Here is a 19176-nt window from a genome sequence, read left to right as displayed (position 1 = left end):
TCCACAGCCTGGCCAGGGAGGCCCCGCCAGGCTGGGAGGAGACCCCAAGCACATTCTTCCCCTCACTGTCATACTGCAGAAATTAAAGACACATCTTCGAGCTGGGTACCCGCCAGACTTTTCAAGTTGAAAAGTGGTAGAGGAGGCCCTGAGCTTCAGCTTCATGCCACGTGGAAAGGAAGCTCCGAACCCATCTGGCTACAACCCCTGGGCAAAGACCTGGAATTGGGGTAGTGGTTGTCACCTAACACATACACACCAAGCCCCCACCCACCCCCACCTCCAGGGGTCTCCAGGTCTCCATCAGAATCCCAGACCCTTGATTGATGTAGCAGTCACCAATCCACACCTGTGAGGCTCCTCTCTTCTTCCAGGTGAGCCTGGGGGAGGCTAGGTCAGGAGCTGGGGAAAGGAGATTGTTTGGGTCAGTGCTTTCCTGATATAAAACTCAATAAAAGGTGATCACAGCAACACCATGTCAAGTCCTGCAGCATCCTACCCTATACAGCGTCTTCAAATGAGAGCTCCCTCTTAGGTACAGGGTCCTCCCTGGCCAATGCTGGGGAGCAGGGGCACCCTTTGGAACAGACCACAGTGGAAGGCAGAACCTCAGTGGGTTTCCGGAACTACCATCTCAGCATCTCAACCCCCAGTCTTGCCCTGCCGGCACTGGGCGGGGGCAGATCCTGGGCCACAAGTTACTGCCACATGGTTGGGATAATTGATGAAGTCCCGTCCTTCCATTGCTGTCTCCAGTCCTGCCTCTCTGGAAACTCTATATTTTCTCTTTAATTATAGCCCCATGCAGTCTCCCACCCGCACTGCTCAGCCTAGCTGCCCACGGCCAGCAACGTGGCTCCCTCCCCTTCTGTTCCCTTGGTCTTTTTTTTTTTTCCCTTTGCCTTCGTTGCACAAAACTAGCTCGGGAAGGGCGTGAAGGGGGGAGGCAATGGAATCTTGGATGGTTTGGAGGAGGCGGGACTCCCTGATTCCACGTCTGCAGTTCTAAAGAAGCCGGTGGGGGAAGTGGCCCAGGACATCCGAGGCCCCGAAAGGAGACCCCAATGCCTTCCCTCACCACCCATGTTTTAGCAGGGTGAAGGTCCTAAACAGATTGGGGGTCAGGCAGAGCGTTTTGGGGGAATGGGATGTAGGGGAAGAAAGGATACTCGAGACATCTTCTCTAAATATAACCCGTTGTTCTGGGGAAGGGGTACTACAAATGACCCTTTCCTGATTGCAGAGATGGAGAGTAATGGCCAGGGTTTCTAGCAAAGAAGTGAGGATGTGGGGAGGGTAGCCTTAAAATAAAGCCATTCTGCTTCCGAACACAAGTTTCCTCCACACACCGAATTCACCTAGGTGTCCCCAGATCAAGTCCAGGTACAATAAGAAAAGGGGACTCTCCGTCACTTTGAGAACAGCCCTATGTGCCCACGTGCCTTCTACCTGTTCTCTCTGGATTGATTCTGTTACATAGCAAGGCCTCTAACTGATTCCTGGCTATAGGCACTGCTGGTACAAGACCCTTTTCTAAGGTATCCATGGTCACAGGCCTCCCCCAGCAAGCTTACTTCCCAGCTCTGAGCTGAAGGAGTTCAGGGGATTAATTTATACAACAAACCCCAGTCCATAGCTTTCAGGCCCCAGAAATCCTCCAGCCTACCCTGTTGCTCCATCACTTAATGCCTAAGCCTCCTCTGGAAGATCCAGAGTGTCAAACTTCTCCCCAAGCCTCTGCCCCAGTCACACCTGGAGCTGAAGAAGGGCTGATGGGTTTGTCTGAGAGCCACAGGCACAACAGAATAGACCTCCATTCCCCCCTCCCTCCTTTCAAGCAATCACATATCTGATTCTTAGTATCTCTGAAGAGATATCTAACTGGTTTGTTCACAAATATTCCTACCCTTCATACCTGGGCCACACCAAGAGATGACCTCTGCCCCCCCATCCCAAACAGGCACATCTGCTTAGCTACTTGGTTCTTCTGATTTGGAGAGATACCTGTACAGCTTATTCCTTAGTTCTTCCCAAGGATGTCAGAAGCATTAAGAAGCAAGGCCAGTTTTCCCAATTATGCCTGACCCTGACACCTTTGTAATGTTCCCCCACTAAGACCCCCAGTTTCACATCCTTCTGATTTGAAGTCCCAGAAAGAAAGTGCAAGGGGCATCCCCTACCCACAAATCAGTATACTGAGGTCCCAGCCAGGGTGGATCAGGGGGCAGGGGCGGCAGAATTGCGGGGGGGGGGGAGGCCTGGGTGGACTCCTTTCCCTTCCTTTCCCTCCTCCCCCCTCTCCTATCCAAACTGGGGGCCGGGCCAGGCTGTTCTGATTGGCTGGGGGCCGGGCTGCCGGCTCCCCCTCTCCAAGAGTCAGGGTTCCTCCCAAGTCTCCATCAGGATGGTATAAAAGGGGCCCAGGCCAGTCGTCGGAGCAGACCGGAGTTTCTCCTCGGGACGGAGCAGGAGGCACGCAGAGTGAGGACACGCATGAGCCGAAGCTAACCCCCAACCCCAGCCGCAAAGAGTCTACATGTCTAGGGTCTAGACATGTTCAGCTTTGTGGACCTCCGGCTCCTGCTCCTCTTGGGGGCCACTGCCCTCCTGACGCATGGCCAAGAAGACAGTAAGTTTCAAACTTTGGGGAGTTTACGGCTTCTTGGTATTGCGTTCTGCTCTGGATCCTGGCAAGTGAGACTTAAACAGAAAGGCGAGATGCTCCAGTCAGAGGTGGGAAGGTGATGGAGGGGAACTGGGAGGAGAGAGGACACCCAGTCGTGCAGATGAGGGTGAACAGTTCTCAGAAGTGGAGCGCGGGGTGAAATGACACAGGAGTAAATTCCAAGCACCCACCAGTAGCATAACAGGAAAAGTGGGAATCTGGGCACGAGTCGGGACAGAGAATACGTCGAAGATGGAATAAGGCCGCTGGAATAGAGATTCGGAGCCCAAGATGTAAAAGCTATCAGAAAGGCTGCGGGATGATTCATAAGGAAAGATTGTTTGCCTTCTCTGCAAGCTAGACAGTGTTGCTGGGGCCGCCGGGGTGCTGGGCTAGTGGGGGGGAGGGGACGCACAGAGTGGGAGGGTTGCTGGATGAGAAAGTTTGGCTCGGATTTGACAGGGCGCGGTCCCTGCGCCTCCTGCTGGTCAACCTTGAGCACTACGCGTTCCGGGTCAGCATTTTACAGCGCGCGGGCTAAATAGGGAAGATCTGGGTTATTGCCGGGCTGGGACCCCCGTCTCCAGTCTGAGAAAATAAAGCCAGGGCTGAGGTAGCCCGTCTTTGAAAGAAGTAGCTCAGGCCGGATAAAATTGTTTCCGCCCCATGTATTGCTTAGTGTTGCCTGCCACCTAGTGGTTCGCTTGATCCGGTACTAGACCCGTGGGCATGGTTTACTAATTACTATTTGCCGGCTTGAGTTCTTTGGCTAAGGGAGAGACTCCTAAGGCTGGTTTTGAGGGACGGGGCTTGTCTCGAAAGCAAGCTTTTTAAGATTCCTGGGAGCGGAGGGTGGGAGTTTAGGATGTATCCAACTTTGAGACTGGACTCCTCTGAAATCAGCCCCTCCACATTTTAGCTCCTCCCACTCCATCCCACCTGCCCAGGGAATGGGGGTGGGACCAGGGCTGGAACACCCCTTCTCTCCTCCCACCCCCGCCTCTTGTCTGAGCGCAAACCACACCCCCATGAACCTCCTTCTACTGTATGGGACCCCACCCACTCTCCTGCAGAAGGCTTTTTATTTCACTTGGTTCCCGCGCGCGTGGGCTGAAGTTGAGTTTGGAAGCAACCCCAGTCTAAAGCTTTGTTTAAATTCCTGAGAACTGGGAAGCTTCCTGGCCAGGATTCCCGGTGCTGTCACTGAACGCCGCTTTGGAGCAGACCAGCATTTTAGGATTTGAGGGAAGGAAATAAGAGGTGGGGGAAGAGAGGTGGGAAGTGGAAAATCTACGTGCGGATATTAGACAGAGGAAAGGGTGAGTAGGGCTGGGATCCCTGGCTCCCCGAGGTGGGGTTTCAGAGCCGCTCACGCCCTGTTTCCCATTTGCGCAGTCCCTGAAGTCACCTGCATACACAATGGCGTAAAGATCCCTAATGGTGAGACGTGGAAAGCCGATGTCTGCTTGATCTGTATCTGCCACAATGGCACGGCCGTATGCGATGACGTGGTTTGCCAGGAAAAATTGGACTGTCCCAACCCCCAAAGACGTGAGGGCGAGTGCTGTGCTTTCTGCCCAGAAGAATTTGGTACGTTCTGGACGTAGGCTTAGGGGAGGTCTGAGACCCATCTTTGCCTGTGCCTTGAAAGCCTCTAACACCTCAGGTACCTTAGTAAATTTACTTCTAACTGCACATCTTTGCCCCCACAGAATCAACAAACCAAGAACTCATAGGAGTCCAGGTAATACTCTGCTCTCTGCTTTCGCTCACCCGTGTGACTCCCACTGTCCTCCTATGGACTGCAACTTTCCTCGTTTCTCTAATCTGTCTCTCGTTTCTTCACCCTCAAACCCACAGGGACCCAAGGGAGACCGTGGCCCTCAAGGCCCAAGGGTAAGCAATGCATTCTAAGTGAGCTAGGAAACTGGAGGGGGTGTGGTTCTGGTTTGTGCTTATAGTAACCCCACCCTCTCTTGGTCCAGGGACCCGCTGGCCCCCCTGGACAAGATGGCATCCCTGGACAGCCTGGGCTTCCTGGTCCTCCTGGTCCTGCTGGTCCACCCGGCCCCCCTGGCCTTGGAGGAGTAAGTAGAGCTTTGAGACCCCAGACCTGTGTGACTCCCCAATTTTTGTTTTGCTTTGCTTTGGTTTTGACGGACATAACTTTGTTTTTAAATAATCATAAACATACAAAAAAAGTTGCAATAGTGTACAGAACTTCCACTCGCCCTTCTTCACAACTCTTTTGCCACTCTGGGCACAGAACATGTCCATGCCCTGTGCTCTGAAGCACTTAAGTGCATTTCCCTAAACAGGGACATTCTCCTATGGGACCATAGCACCAAATTTAATGTTGATATAACGCTATTACCTAATATATAATCCACTGTCAGATTTAACCAATGCTCAAAATGTCCTTTATAGCATTTTCCCCCTCTTGTCCAAGACCACCAATTTCACTTCATCCTCATCTCTTTGGTCCCCACGAATGTTGACTGTTTCTGTCATCTTGGCTCAGCAAGTTTTTGAAGAGTCTGGTTGTCAGGCAGAGGCAGCTATTTTATCAGTTGTTCTGCAGTTTGGGATTGTCTGGTTGGATGGCTCAGTGGAGGTGTCTGCTACAGGAACGCCTTACAGGCAGTGTTGACGGCTTTCTTAGCTAGTCACATCCACAAGCGCATGTTAACTTGTTCCACTCCTGGCAATGGCCTCCTGCCCTTCAGTTTACCGTCCTGAGCCCAATTTCTCATGCACTCTCTCTTGTTTTTTCTAGAACTTTGCTCCCCAGATGTCCTATGGCTATGACGAGAAATCAGCTGGAGTTTCCGTGCCTGGTCCCATGGTGAGCCACCAGGGGGAGCAGTGATGGCAAAGGGAATGGGGCAGGGGATCCAGGAGAGAAAGGCCTACGATGGTCCTGCAACGGGAGGTGCAGAAAGCCTTTGGAACTTCAGACCTAGAGAAGATGCAGGGCAACTGTGATTCTCACAGGGTTCAGTAAAAACAGACCTCTCCCACACTGCTTTCACCCACAGATATCACATGCCTCCCTCTTTTCCTTCTGTAGGGTCCTTCTGGTCCTCGTGGTCTCCCTGGCCCCCCTGGTGCACCTGTAAGTATCCAGGATCATTGTATTACCTTGGGCATGGCGGGGGGGTGTTGGAGGAGAACGACTTGGGTGAAGGCAGGAGGCTGGTAGACATCTCTTGTAAGAGGGAGACAGCCTGGCAAGAACCTGCCTTTCTGAGCCTACTCTTCTCTCATTCTCCAGGGTCCTCAGGGTTTCCAAGGCCCCCCTGGTGAACCTGGCGAGCCTGGCGCTTCAGTAAGTCAGTCCTTTGTGTTGATACACCTCCCTCTCCACAACTCCTCCTGTGAAAGTCACTCATATTGTGTCCCCTCCTAACTCCAGTCTTCCTCTTTGTTGTCTCTCATTTTGGGGGTTCTAACAACCTCTCCTGTCTCTTCTAGGGTCCAATGGGTCCCCGTGGCCCTCCAGGCCCCCCTGGCAAGAACGGAGATGATGTAAGTAACCCCAGGGGAAGATACTAGCTCATCATGTGGCCTTCTCTGTGTGGGTCCTAAAATCCTCCTAGCAGGGTCTCACCACCATTGGGGGCAATGACCAGGGGAAGAAGATGGAAGTTCTCCCTGGTGCCCAGAGGGTTCTTGGCGGTGATCTTTCCACTGAGTAGCATAGTTTAGTCAGGCAACCCCCACCTCCACCCACACTCCCATTCCCATTCCTTGCAGGAATCCAAGTTTAAGAGCTCTGGTTGAGGGGGCTGGAGAGATGGCTCAGTGGTTAAGAGCATTGCCTGCTCTTCCAAAGGTCCTGAGTTCAATTCCCAGCAACCACGTGGTGGCTCACAACCATCTGGAATGAGGCCTGGTGCCCTCTTCTGGCCTGCAGGCAGACACACAGACAGACAGAACACTGTATACATAATAAAAATAAATATATATTTTTAAAAAAAGAGCTCTGGTTGATCCGATGTGGAAATGAACGCACAGTGGCAGAAACTACTTTGAAGGTACTCAAATGTCACCAGAGGTTTCATTGTAGATCTAAACTGAGTTTTAGGTTCAAAGTTAGATTCCTGGTCCCTAAACCAAACCGATCCTCCGATAACCCCAATACACCTGAACCCTTCTCTCTTTCCTAGTTTGGGGTGGGGCACAGTCATAATGGCCTTTGCTCTCTCTGCAGGGAGAAGCTGGTAAACCTGGCCGTCCTGGTGAGCGTGGACCTCCTGGGCCTCAGGTGAGCAAGTGTGAGGATGGGTACCAGGTCTTACTGCACTGGGGATGCAATTAGGAGCAATGTTCCAGAGCCCTCCTGACTCCTTTTCTTGTCCTTATTTGCCTTTCTCTCCAGGGTGCTCGGGGATTGCCTGGAACTGCTGGCCTCCCCGGAATGAAGGGACACAGAGTAAGTCTCCTTTGAGTCAATGAAATTCCCAAAGTCCCAAGCCACCATTCTAGATTCTTCCCCCAAGAGATCCTGTTATGTATCATGTTAGTTGGTAGCTGCAGATGTCTCAAAGGTCAGAGGTTAGATATCCAAAAGAACTTCCTTTCTTGGGCAAGGCATCCCCATAAAGAGACTGGATGGGATAAGAGATGAATTGGGGTCTGGTCTAGCTCAGAGACAGGGAGATGGCTGGGGTGATCTTCCAAAACTCCTCAAATCTGTGCGGGTATCCAAGTGGCCTACTCCTCCCTAGAGTCTCAACTCATCTCTCTTTCCTCCCTTAGGGTTTCAGTGGTTTGGATGGTGCCAAAGGAGATGCTGGTCCTGCTGGCCCTAAGGTAAGAGACTGTCAAAAGGTTCTGCACACACACACCCCCAACAGTCCTGCTATACAAGGTTCTGCACACACACCCCCAACAGTCCTGCTATAGAAGAAGCCCTCATTCTGTTCTCTGTCCCTAGGGAGAGCCTGGCAGTCCTGGTGAAAATGGAGCTCCTGGCCAGATGGTGAATATGCTAGCTTGAGGGTGGGGGTGCTTCAAGAGGGAGGGATAGGGTGAAGGGTGGATGGAGGCTGGGAGAGAGTGTGTCTCCATCTCGCTTGACATCTCTTGGTTTGGTTATTAGGGTCCCCGAGGTCTGCCTGGTGAGAGAGGTCGCCCTGGAGCCCCTGGCCCTGCTGTAAGTACTCCGAGCCCCCTGGGATGTCCCTGGGCTCTGCTTCACCAGTCTCTGGGTTCACCAGGGACTATGGAAACTGTTTGGTGCTCAGGGGCGTAACTGGGCCTCCCCTCTCTCTTACAGGGTGCTCGTGGTAACGATGGTGCTACTGGTGCAGCTGGGCCCCCGGTAAGGATGGCCTTGACTTTGAGTGTGGGAGTGGGGTGAGGTCTCCGTGTCAGCTCTTGGGGCTGACATCAGCTGTTGAAACTTAGGAGCTCTTAAGTCTCCATCTGTGCCTTGTAGTTAAACATCCATTTTGTTCCCAGGGTCCCACTGGTCCCACTGGTCCTCCTGGCTTCCCTGGTGCAGTTGGTGCTAAGGTGAGACCCATTCTTTCTTTGAACATGACTGTCACAGAACAAAAACTGTGTATCACCCCAGATCAGACAAGCCCAGAGCGGCAAGAGTGAAGGGCATTCCTCAATACCCTTATCCTGGGGTCCCCTCCCTAGCTCTCAAAGTCCTCATCCTTCCTCTTCTGCCCCCTCCCCCCACGTACATACACCTGACATCCAGAAGTAATGCTCGATGCCCCAGCTTGGATTTTGATTTGTCCTTTCCTCCAACACAGGGTGAAGCTGGTCCCCAGGGAGCCCGAGGCTCTGAAGGTCCCCAGGGTATTCGTGGTGAGCCCGGACCCCCTGGCCCTGCTGGTGCTGCTGGCCCTGCTGTAAGTGTTGCCTGCTACTGTCCTCCTGGGCTACTTGCCAGCTTCAGAGTCCTTGCCTGCCACTCACCCTCCTTTCTCCATGTGATAGGGAAACCCTGGTGCTGATGGACAACCTGGTGCTAAAGGTGCTAATGTAAGTCACCACCAGCCCTCCTCTGACGCCTGCCTGCCACCTGCCTCATGCCCTCCACCCCTGGGCTAAAATGTCTATCCTGCCTCCTGCAGGGTGCTCCTGGTATTGCTGGTGCTCCTGGCTTCCCTGGTGCCCGAGGCCCCTCTGGACCCCAGGGCCCCAGTGGCGCTCCAGGTCCCAAGGGTAACAGTGTAAGTACAAAACTCTCTCTTCCGCCCAACTCATGCACTAGCTCTAGTGCGCCCCCTTCTGGGGAAGCATATGTTTGCGAGTCAACAAAGTAACTCCAACTCATCTCATGCTCTCCTGCTCCCTCGACACAGGGTGAACCTGGTGCTCCTGGCAACAAAGGTGACACTGGTGCCAAAGGAGAGCCCGTAAGTCCCACATCACCCTCCTTCTCCTCAGCCCCTGGGGCCTGGAAGACTCTCAAGAGAGACTGAGGGAGGGAGGGAGCCCCACCCCATACCCAGGAGCCCTGTGGTTAGAGGCCAGCATCATAGGCTTCAGGGCCTGTGCCTCCTCACCAAGACCACTCTCTTTCTGCCCACTCCAGGGCCCTGCTGGTGTTCAAGGTCCCCCTGGCCCTGCTGGGGAAGAAGGAAAACGAGGAGCCCGTGGCGAACCTGGACCTACTGGCCTGCCCGGACCTCCTGGAGAGCGTGTAAGTCCCCCGTGCCTCTCCTTCTCTGCCTTCAGTACTTGCCCTGTCCCTGGGGTGGTGATTAAACTCACTGATCTCTTCTTTTCTGCCTGCAGGGTGGACCTGGAAGCCGTGGTTTCCCTGGTGCTGATGGCGTTGCTGGCCCCAAGGTAATTTCTCTTCCTGGCAGAGAAACTCACCTCTCCTTGACAGGACTGGTCACGCCCCCCAACACCCATGACCCCAACAAGGCTCCCTGTTACCTGTGCCCATCCTTGTGCCTCCATCCTCCTCATATTTGGCATCCCCAACGATGCCCCTCAAAGCCCTGAACCTTCTCCCAGCACGAAGAGGATGCCTATGCTAGCCCGTGGGAACAAGGCCAAGGCCGTGACCCTGATGTGTCTTTCACTTCTATTCACTTAGGGTCCTGCTGGTGAACGTGGTGCTCCCGGGCCTGCTGGTCCCAAAGGTTCTCCTGGTGAAGCTGGTCGCCCTGGTGAAGCTGGTCTCCCTGGTGCCAAGGTGAGAGCCAAGACCCTCTGTTCTGTTTGAGACTGGGATGGTCTGCAACTGGTGTTCCATACCCCTCCTCCACCGCTCCCTCCCCCTGCCTCCGTTCATGCTCCTGCCTCTCCCTAGGGTCTCACTGGCAGTCCTGGAAGCCCTGGTCCTGATGGCAAAACTGGCCCCCCTGTAAGTATGCTTCCTCTCTCACGTGTCACCCCCACCCTCCTGTGTATGCACCTTAGTCCTTACTGCAACTCTTGTGCCTCTCATCCTCAGGGTCCCGCTGGTCAAGATGGTCGCCCTGGACCCCCAGGTCCTCCTGGAGCCCGTGGCCAGGCTGGTGTGATGGGATTCCCTGGACCTAAGGGCACTGCTGTAAGTACTCAATGAGGAGCAATGCAGAACTGGCACACTAACTCCGCTGACTTGCAGCGTGACCTTGGGCTCTTTAATGACCTTTGCAGGACCCATTGGTAAAATAGGAGCCTTTTGGCTCCTTGATATTGCTTTGTCCCTGATAATTAAGCATTGTTGCTGGGTGAGCGTCCCCCAGCACACAGATAAGATTGGTCTTCCATGCAACAGTCCCCCCCACCCTAAGTGTGGTAGGAAGAGGAGAACCCTGAGGAGATAACAGCCCTTAGCAGTTCAGGTCACCGCAGGTGTCTGTCAGGGAAAAGGAAGGGGAGAAGGTGACCAGGAAGGAGCCTTGGGCAGCATCCGCTTTGTGTGCAGCAGAGAGACCAAGCATGAGATGCCAGCAAGGCTTTCCCTAGAGGATTCGGCCTTCTTGAACAGAAAGCCCCCTACGAATACTCACTGTAATGAGGGGTCCTTGACTGTAGTGAATCCCATGACCCTCAATTCTGCCTCCCTTTCTACACAGGGAGAACCTGGAAAGGCTGGAGAGCGGGGTGTTCCCGGACCCCCTGGCCCTGTGGTAAGTATCTCTTTTGAGTCTCTGTCACCTTTCTGCCCCTGCCTGTGACACATGCTATCTTCAGTCAGTAGCCACTGTGAGGACCCCAGAAGCCACAAGCAAGCTCTGCCTTGTCCCAGAGGTCCAGGCCTTACCTGCCGCTGCCATCTGCCTTACCACACTGAGTTTGCCACCTTCTCCCCACAGGGTCCTGCTGGCAAAGATGGAGAAGCCGGAGCTCAGGGAGCCCCTGGCCCTGCTGTAAGTGTTCCTGTCAGGGAGGCCTGGGGAGCAGAGAAAGGGGGGACTCTGTCTCCCTTCCCCTTGGACTACTCATGATGACCACCTCTTCTCTGTGACAGGGTCCTGCTGGTGAGAGAGGCGAACAAGGCCCTGCTGGCTCCCCTGGATTCCAGGTAGGGTCTGGTGACAGGTTTGTAGGGGAGTGCAGAATGTTTCTTTGTTAACTTTCACAGATTCTAAACCCTTCTCCCCCTCCCATCTCCACCCTATAGGGTCTCCCCGGCCCTGCTGGTCCTCCTGGTGAAGCAGGCAAGCCCGGTGAACAGGTAAGAGGTAGCAGCTGGCCAGAGGGTAGAAGCAGGCAGGAAATAAAAAAGAGACAGACCACCCACTGCTCTTAGCTGAGCAAGAAACCAGCAGCTAGAAGGATAGAGGTTAGACACAGGGGAGGACTGTTGTTACACAGACTGAGGGAGCTGCATATGATTTGAAAGTGGTTGTGTGGCTTCTAGGCAAGGTGACTTCTCTAGACGCATCCTGAAATAACTCTGGCTTTACCTCAAGCCTTCCTATTGTAAGGAGAAATTCCAAATCTCAGCCAAGAATGTTTTCATCTCTAAACATGGCTCCCAAGGACCAGCTACCAGGGAGAGGGGTGGAAGCTCTTTCTCAAGGGGAGTTTGGGCTCACTGTTGTTCCTCTTTCCCATCCTTAGGGTGTCCCTGGAGACCTTGGTGCCCCTGGACCCTCTGGAGCAAGAGTAAGTGGGTCCTCTCATGCCACTTCGTTACGATGTCCCGAGCTCGGCCCTGTTGGAGCAGCCATCATGTGCCCTCTCCTTCCTTTGCAGGGCGAGAGAGGTTTCCCTGGTGAGCGTGGTGTACAAGGTCCCCCAGGTCCTGCTGGTCCCCGTGGAAACAATGGTGCTCCCGGCAATGATGGTGCCAAGGTGAGGGCATCGTGGAAAGCATATGATGGCAATGACCCAAGCCATAGGGATGTGAAGGGTTGGGGGACAAGAGCAGAGTAGGTACCCATGAGACCTAAGGTTGGGTCCGTGAGTTTGTCCTTCTAGCTGGAACCTTGACCTTGGATCCACACAGAGGACATTCTAAGTGAGCTCGGGGGTCGGAGATGCTTCCTGGCACTCCATGTCTCACTCATCTTCTTGTTCACCAAACAGGGTGATACTGGTGCCCCCGGAGCTCCCGGTAGCCAGGGTGCTCCTGGTCTTCAGGGAATGCCTGGTGAACGTGGTGCAGCTGGTCTTCCAGGTCCTAAGGGTGACAGAGTAAGTCAACCTTCCCTTGAGCCCTTGGTGGGTCTCACCTATCTCCTTGCTTTGCTGGGTAATCTTATACCTAGGATTCAGGTCCTTCTCTTGATGTGTTACCATGGTGATGAGAGTTGGGGCATCTCCCTGACAGAGGCTCCTTTATTTATCACACTGTAGAGCTCAGGGGTCTCTTAACCAAGGTCCCACCTGAATCCCCACATTTTTCCCCGGAAAGGATCTCGTGTCCTTGGCACCAGGTCTGAGAAACGTCTGCAGGATGCTGTAGCTCAACTCCTGGCCCCACTCTGGAAGTCTGACTTTTCCCTATCTTTAGGGCGATGCTGGTCCCAAAGGTGCTGATGGTTCTCCTGGCAAAGATGGCGTCCGTGGTCTGACTGGTCCCATTGGTCCTCCTGGCCCTGCTGGTGCCCCTGGTGACAAGGTGAGTGGCTGCCTTGTCACCTTATTTCCTAACATACAGCTTCCTCAGCAAGCCCAGGTGGGGCTTCGCAGGGAAGGCAGGTCACCATATGAAGCTGGTGACCCAGGGAGTTCAAAGAACCAGAAGGGAGGGGAGATGCTATTGGTTCATCTTCTAGGAGAGTTTAGAGCGCTTGTCTCTCCCTTATAGGGAGAAACTGGTCCCAGTGGTCCTGCTGGTCCCACCGGAGCCCGTGGTGCCCCCGTAAGTACAGACGACCCCCTAATAAGATCTATGTTCAGCCCTTCTCTCCTACCTGCTTTCTGCACCCCCCACCCCCACCCCTGACCGTCACCTCTGTGCCTTTGCTCCTTCTGTTCCTCTCCTTTCCCAATGTTGAGACATCTCTCCAAAGTCATTGTCTTCCTCTAGGGAGACCGTGGTGAGCCTGGCCCCCCTGGCCCTGCTGGTTTCGCTGGCCCCCCTGTGAGTACCAATACCCTCTTTACTTTCTGTCACCTGCTGAGATATGAGGAATGGGACCTTGGATGACTGAATGACGACAGATGTGCAACCCTGAGTCAGGGGAGAAGGGTGGGGGAGGGATTGGTTGTCTCCAAGTTTCTAGCTGGGGCCCCTCCTCCAGCCCAGAGGCCTGCTGCTGCCAGGCTGCCTTATCCACTCCTCCATTCTCCCTCTTGTCCAGGGTGCTGATGGCCAACCTGGTGCTAAAGGTGAACCTGGTGAAACTGGTACTAAAGGCGACAGTGGTCCTCCTGGTCCCGCTGGCCCCGCTGGACCTCCTGGTCCCATTGTGAGTGTTTTATCTTCTACAACCCAAGTTCCTGGTCGCCTTAGACTTGGGCCTAGCCTGGCTCTTATACCTTTACACTCTCTTACAGGGTAATGTTGGTGCTCCTGGACCCAAAGGTGCTCGTGGCTCTGCTGGTCCCCCTGTGAGTACCATCCACGTCTCCGTGGAGTCTCCCCAAAGCCAGAGATTGGAGGAGATCAGGCCAGGTAAGCTTCCTGTTCGCTTCTGACCACACTGTGTTCTCTCCGGCCAGGGTGCTACTGGTTTCCCTGGTGCTGCTGGCCGTGTTGGTCCCCCCGGCCCCTCTGTGAGTATCTGTGGGTTTGGACTGGGGTGAGGGGCAAGCACTGGCAGGACAGTGGGCTTGGCTGGGGCATGTAACTATGATACTTTGGAAGCCTGGACTCTGACAGTCCCTCTTGTGCCCGTTTAGGGAAATGCTGGACCCCCTGGCCCTCCTGGTCCTGTTGGCAAAGAAGGAGGCAAAGGTCCCCGTGGTGAGACTGGTCCCGCCGGACGTCCTGGTGAAGTTGGTCCCCCAGGTCCCCCTGGCCCTGCTGGTGAGAAAGGAGCCCCTGGTGCTGATGGACCTGCTGTAAGTGCTAGCTCTGATCTCTGTTGTTCTGGAGTGTTCCTGAGTTGTTCATGTTCTCTGTGTCATTGTGAGCCCTTCTCACCCCTGCCTGCCTCCCACAGGGCTCTCCTGGTACCCCTGGACCTCAGGGTATTGCTGGACAGCGTGGTGTGGTTGGTCTGCCTGGTCAAAGAGGAGAAAGAGGCTTCCCTGGTCTTCCTGGCCCCTCTGTGAGTGTTCCTTCATGTTGGGGTCTCCAAGACAAATCATCCCAGGACTTGGAAGGGGCAGGGCAGCAGTGGTAGAGACGAGGAGAGCAAATATGATAGAAGCGGACTCATGGCTCGAGACCCCACACCTGGCCTCCGGCCTTACTCTCTCTTCTTCTTTAGGGCGAACCTGGCAAACAAGGTCCTTCTGGATCAAGTGGTGAACGTGGTCCCCCTGGCCCCATGGGTCCCCCTGGATTGGCTGGCCCCCCTGGTGAATCTGGACGTGAGGTAAGCAGCCTCTATCCCTTAGCCAGTGACTGTGCAGGGCCACTAGGACTATGTCTGACCTCTTTCTTGGAGTGGTCACTCACTTCTCCCCACTCCCTCTACAGGGATCCCCTGGTGCTGAAGGCTCCCCTGGAAGAGACGGCTCTCCTGGCCCCAAGGTAAGAGATCAGGCCCCACACAGGGCTGGGCTCTGGTTTGCCCTGGCCCTTGCCCAGCCTGGGTACTCCATCTGAGACTGACCCTATGACCTCTGTCCTCTGTTCCCAGGGTGACCGTGGTGAGACTGGCCCTGCTGGCCCCCCTGGTGCCCCTGGTGCTCCCGGTGCTCCTGGCCCTGTTGGCCCTGCTGGCAAGAGTGGCGACCGTGGTGAGACTGTAAGTAGCTGGGCCTCTGCTTCAGGCATGCCCAAGGCCTGGGAATGGATGGATGACCTCATCCAGCTGCGGGAAAAGTGGGAGTCTTGGGATTTGTCTGGGTCCTTGGCCTCCCTGGAAAAACTGAGCCATAACTTGGCCTTGAGGCTCATCTCACCCCAGGCATGGGGCTTGCCCCAGCACATCAAGTGAAGCCTGGCTCTGGGGAAGCTTAACTGGGAGTCAGGAGAAGTGGCCACAGCACGAGAGATGTGGGCTAGAAATCTGACCAAGAGGAGGCTCATCCTGCAGTCCCCAGACTTGGTCTCCCCTAGTCAGGATCTAACACACTATTTTCTCCCCAGGGTCCCGCTGGTCCTGCTGGTCCCATTGGCCCTGCTGGTGCCCGTGGCCCCGCTGTAAGTGCCCCATGCCAACCTCACACCCTGTGAACACTGGCCTGGATGTGAACAGTGTCCCACTCGACACCAGTAGAACTTCACCCAACAGCCTGTCTCCTGCTCTCTTTTAGGGACCCCAAGGTCCCCGTGGTGACAAGGGTGAGACAGGCGAACAAGGTGACAGAGGCATAAAGGGTCACCGTGGCTTCTCCGGTCTCCAGGGTCCTCCTGGCTCTCCTGTGAGTATACCCAGTTTCCCGGACTCTGACCTCTCCCACCGTCTCCCTGTGCTTGCTGCATAGTGGAAGGAGGAGCTCTTGCTTCATTTCTACTCTAGACAGACATTCTGATTCCTTCCTAGTGGGGGAGAAATACCCAGAAGATTTTTAGGCATTTCTAACCAAGAGAGAGGTACCCAGACAGGGACTGTGCAAGTGGTCTTAGCATATGGACAACTTGGAGCTAGAGCTCTAGAATGAGGGGGCATGTTACCCCACACTGCCCCTGAACTGCCTTTTTCTGTACTTTAGGGTTCTCCTGGTGAACAAGGTCCCTCTGGAGCTTCTGGTCCTGCAGGTCCCCGGGTAAGTTGCGCCTTCCATTACTTCTTCTTGGGTCCTTCATCTCAGCTACCGTGTGGACCCCTGGTTACCTTCAGACATCCCTCTGTTCTCCAGAGAAGAGTTCAGAGGCCGGACAGGGTGGGGCGAAACAGACCCTTGGTCTTATACAGCTTTGACCTTCTGATCCTGGCTCCTTCCAGGACACCCATAGTAACTAGTTGAGAACACCCTTTAAGGCAAAAGTGGGGACCAGACAGAGTCAGCGGTGGGGAGGGTGCTCCTCAGCCAGAGTCGGGGCTGACTTGGGACTCTGACCAACTTTCTCCGACCATCTCTACCACTAGGGTCCCCCTGGCTCTGCTGGTGCTCCTGGCAAAGATGGACTCAACGGGCTCCCCGGCCCCATTGGCCCCCCTGGTCCTCGAGGTCGCACCGGTGATAGCGGTCCTGCTGTATGTAGCCCCACATCCTCTGCCTCATGACTCTCCATCTCCTAGGAGACGTGAACACCAGGAAACCTTGACCGCCTCTCTTTATACAGGGTCCTCCCGGCCCTCCTGGCCCCCCTGGCCCCCCTGGTCCTCCCAGTGGCGGTTACGACTTCAGCTTCCTGCCTCAGCCACCTCAAGAGAAGGCTCATGATGGTGGCCGCTACTACCGGGCTGATGATGCCAATGTGGTCCGCGACCGTGACCTTGAGGTGGACACTACCCTCAAGAGCCTGAGCCAGCAAATCGAGAACATCCGAAGCCCCGAAGGCACCCGCAAGAACCCCGCCCGCACGTGCCGCGACCTCAAGATGTGCCACTCTGACTGGAAGAGCGGTAAGGACCAACCCCAGCTGCCTCCCCCGCCCCCTTTCCTTTCTCCCATCATGCCTTTATGCCTCCCACTTTCCACACGGTGCTGGCTGCCTACTTCTCCTGACTCTGCGTTGCCCTGCCCACTTCAGGAGAGTACTGGATTGACCCTAACCAAGGCTGCAACCTGGATGCCATCAAGGTCTTCTGCAACATGGAGACAGGCCAGACCTGTGTGTTCCCCACTCAGCCCTCTGTGCCCCAGAAGAACTGGTACATCAGCACGAACCCCAAGGAAAAGAAGCATGTCTGGTTCGGCGAGAGCATGACTGATGGATTCCAGGTACGGGAGCTGAGCCCCAGAGCCACTTTGCCAGAGAGGGGCTAGCCTCCTGCTCAGACAGCAGAGGAAGTCCTGGAGTAGATTTAATACTGGCTTAGTGGAAGGACAGAGTTGGTCTAGGAGACAGGAGTCCTGGGTCCCTTAGGTGCCCATGGACAAGTGATGCCCTGCTTTTTAACTTGAGATGAGATTTCTTAGCAGATTTGGGGCAGGAAGGCCCGGGACTAGAAATTCCATGTGGTCACCCGTTGCCTGCTCTCTCTGGCCCATGCAGTTCGAGTATGGAAGCGAGGGCTCCGATCCTGCTGACGTCGCCATCCAGCTGACCTTCCTGCGCCTGATGTCCACCGAGGCCTCCCAGAACATCACCTACCACTGCAAGAACAGCGTAGCCTACATGGATCAACAGACCGGCAACCTCAAGAAGTCCCTGCTCCTCCAGGGTTCCAACGAGATCGAGCTCCGGGGCGAGGGCAACAGCCGCTTCACCTACAGCACCCTTGTCGATGGCTGCACGGTGAGTCCCCCAGATGGGGCCAGTCCATCTTTCTGGGCTTCTGCTTTAGCCTTTTGGCAGATCAGAGTGACCCTCACTCTGTCACTGCCCTTGATAATGACTCCCCTCCCACTGTTTTTATCCACTCCAGAGTCACACCGGAAGTTGGGGCAAGACAGTCATTGAATACAAAACCACCAAGACCTCCCGCCTGCCCATCATCGATGTGGCTCCCTTGGACATTGGTGCCCCAGACCAGGAATTCGGATTAGACATTGGCCCTGCCTGCTTCGTGTAAACTCCCCCGACCCCAATCTGGTTCCCTCCCACCCATCCCACTTTTCCCCAACCCTGGAAACAGATGAACAACCCAAACTGAATTTCCCCAAAAGCCAAAAAATGGGAGACAATTTCACATGGACTTTGGAAAACATTTTTTTCCTTCGCATTCATCTCTCAAACTTAGTTTTTATCTTTGACCAACTGAACTTGACCAAAAACCAAAAGTGCATTCAACCTTACCAAAAAGGAAAAAAAAAAAGAATAAATAAATAACTTTTTAAAAAAGGAAGCTTGGTCCACTTGCTTGAAGACCTATGTGGGTATAAGTCCCTTTCTGCCCGCTGGGCTTATGATACCCCAAATGCTGCCTTTTCTGCTCCTTTCTCCACCCCTCTTGGGGCCTCTCCTCCATTGCTCCCAAATTTAAGTCTCCCCCAAAGACACAGGAAATAATGCATTGTCTGCCCAGCAACCAAAGGCAATGCTGAAACATCCCATCGGCCCTTTTACCCCCAGCCTACTTCCCCACCCAGCACCTCCAAATCCTGCCAGGACATGGGGTTCTTGGACTTTTGAAGGAGCCTAACCATCTGGCATCTCCACGGCCTCTGCAACACACCCTGGCCGTGGTGAGAGAGCCACCTGCCCCTTCCGGGGGGTTTGGAGCCAGGCAGGGTCACAGCAGACTGGAAACACCGGACACGTGTGTGCAGGCTGGGTGGGAGAGACCGTTCTGTTCCTTGTGTAACTGTGTTGCTAAAAGACTACCTCGTTCTTGTCTTTGTGTGTCACCGGGGCAACTGTGTGGGGGCGGGGATGGGGGTAGGGTGGCAGCGCGCCCAGTTTGGTATCAAAGGTGCTACATCTCTGTGAAGGGGTGGGGTGGGAAGGAATCTCTGGTGCTATAGAAGTTGAGATGCTCCCTAGGCCAGCAAATGTTCCTTTTGTTCAAAGTCTTTATTTTTATTCTTTTTTTTTTTAAATGAATAGGGACTCGTGTGAATTTTCTTTTTTCTGACAGGTGCTATGTAACATGGGAGGAGAGAGTGTCAGCCCCAGCTGCTCTCTCTCTCCCCTCTCTCCACTCTTCCAGTTCCTGGGCCTATCGCAATCTGACCTCTCTCTCTCTCTCTCTTCTGAAATCTTGAAATTCTCACCTCTTGCGGCTGCACCCTACCCTCAGCCTCTCTCTCCTAGTCTGTTCTGCATCCGGGTTTCAGTGCACCGCTTTTCAAAGCACAAAGCAGTTTTTACCCCTGGGGTGGGAGGAAACAAGAGACTCTGTACCTATTTTGTATGTGTATAATAATTTGAGATGTTTTTAATTATTTTGATTGCTGGAATAAAGCATGTGGAAATGACCCAACAC

General features: G+C 54.4%; 1 protein-coding gene across 1 annotated transcript; it reads left to right on the top strand.

The window, feature by feature from the left end:
- The first annotated feature begins 2439 nt into the window (after nucleotides 1-2439).
- On the top strand, nucleotides 2440-19173 carry Col1a1 (collagen type I alpha 1 chain). Its single transcript, XM_048446955.3, has 51 exons — nucleotides 2440-2629; nucleotides 4061-4255; nucleotides 4378-4409; nucleotides 4526-4561; nucleotides 4651-4752; nucleotides 5442-5510; nucleotides 5736-5780; nucleotides 5940-5993; nucleotides 6140-6193; nucleotides 6879-6932; nucleotides 7047-7100; nucleotides 7427-7480; nucleotides 7605-7649; nucleotides 7770-7823; nucleotides 7947-7991; nucleotides 8132-8185; nucleotides 8437-8535; nucleotides 8624-8668; nucleotides 8761-8859; nucleotides 8992-9045; nucleotides 9225-9332; nucleotides 9428-9481; nucleotides 9738-9836; nucleotides 9954-10007; nucleotides 10098-10196; nucleotides 10708-10761; nucleotides 10948-11001; nucleotides 11103-11156; nucleotides 11256-11309; nucleotides 11699-11743; nucleotides 11834-11932; nucleotides 12167-12274; nucleotides 12594-12701; nucleotides 12891-12944; nucleotides 13113-13166; nucleotides 13387-13494; nucleotides 13583-13636; nucleotides 13748-13801; nucleotides 13928-14089; nucleotides 14191-14298; nucleotides 14461-14568; nucleotides 14673-14726; nucleotides 14836-14943; nucleotides 15288-15341; nucleotides 15455-15562; nucleotides 15854-15907; nucleotides 16231-16338; nucleotides 16428-16710; nucleotides 16839-17029; nucleotides 17304-17546; nucleotides 17677-19173. Exons 1-51 carry the CDS (start codon nucleotides 2554-2556, stop codon nucleotides 17821-17823), a joined length of 4362 nt encoding a protein of 1453 aa, XP_048302912.1. The 5' UTR covers nucleotides 2440-2553; the 3' UTR covers nucleotides 17824-19173.
- The last annotated feature ends 3 nt before the right edge of the window (nucleotides 19174-19176 follow it).

Source organism: Myodes glareolus, chromosome 9, assembly GCF_982192425.1.
Source record: "Myodes glareolus chromosome 9, mMyoGla1.1, whole genome shotgun sequence".
Taxonomy (NCBI): Eukaryota; Metazoa; Chordata; class Mammalia; order Rodentia; family Cricetidae; genus Myodes; species Myodes glareolus.
This window is presented reverse-complemented; position numbering and strand designations above follow the sequence as displayed.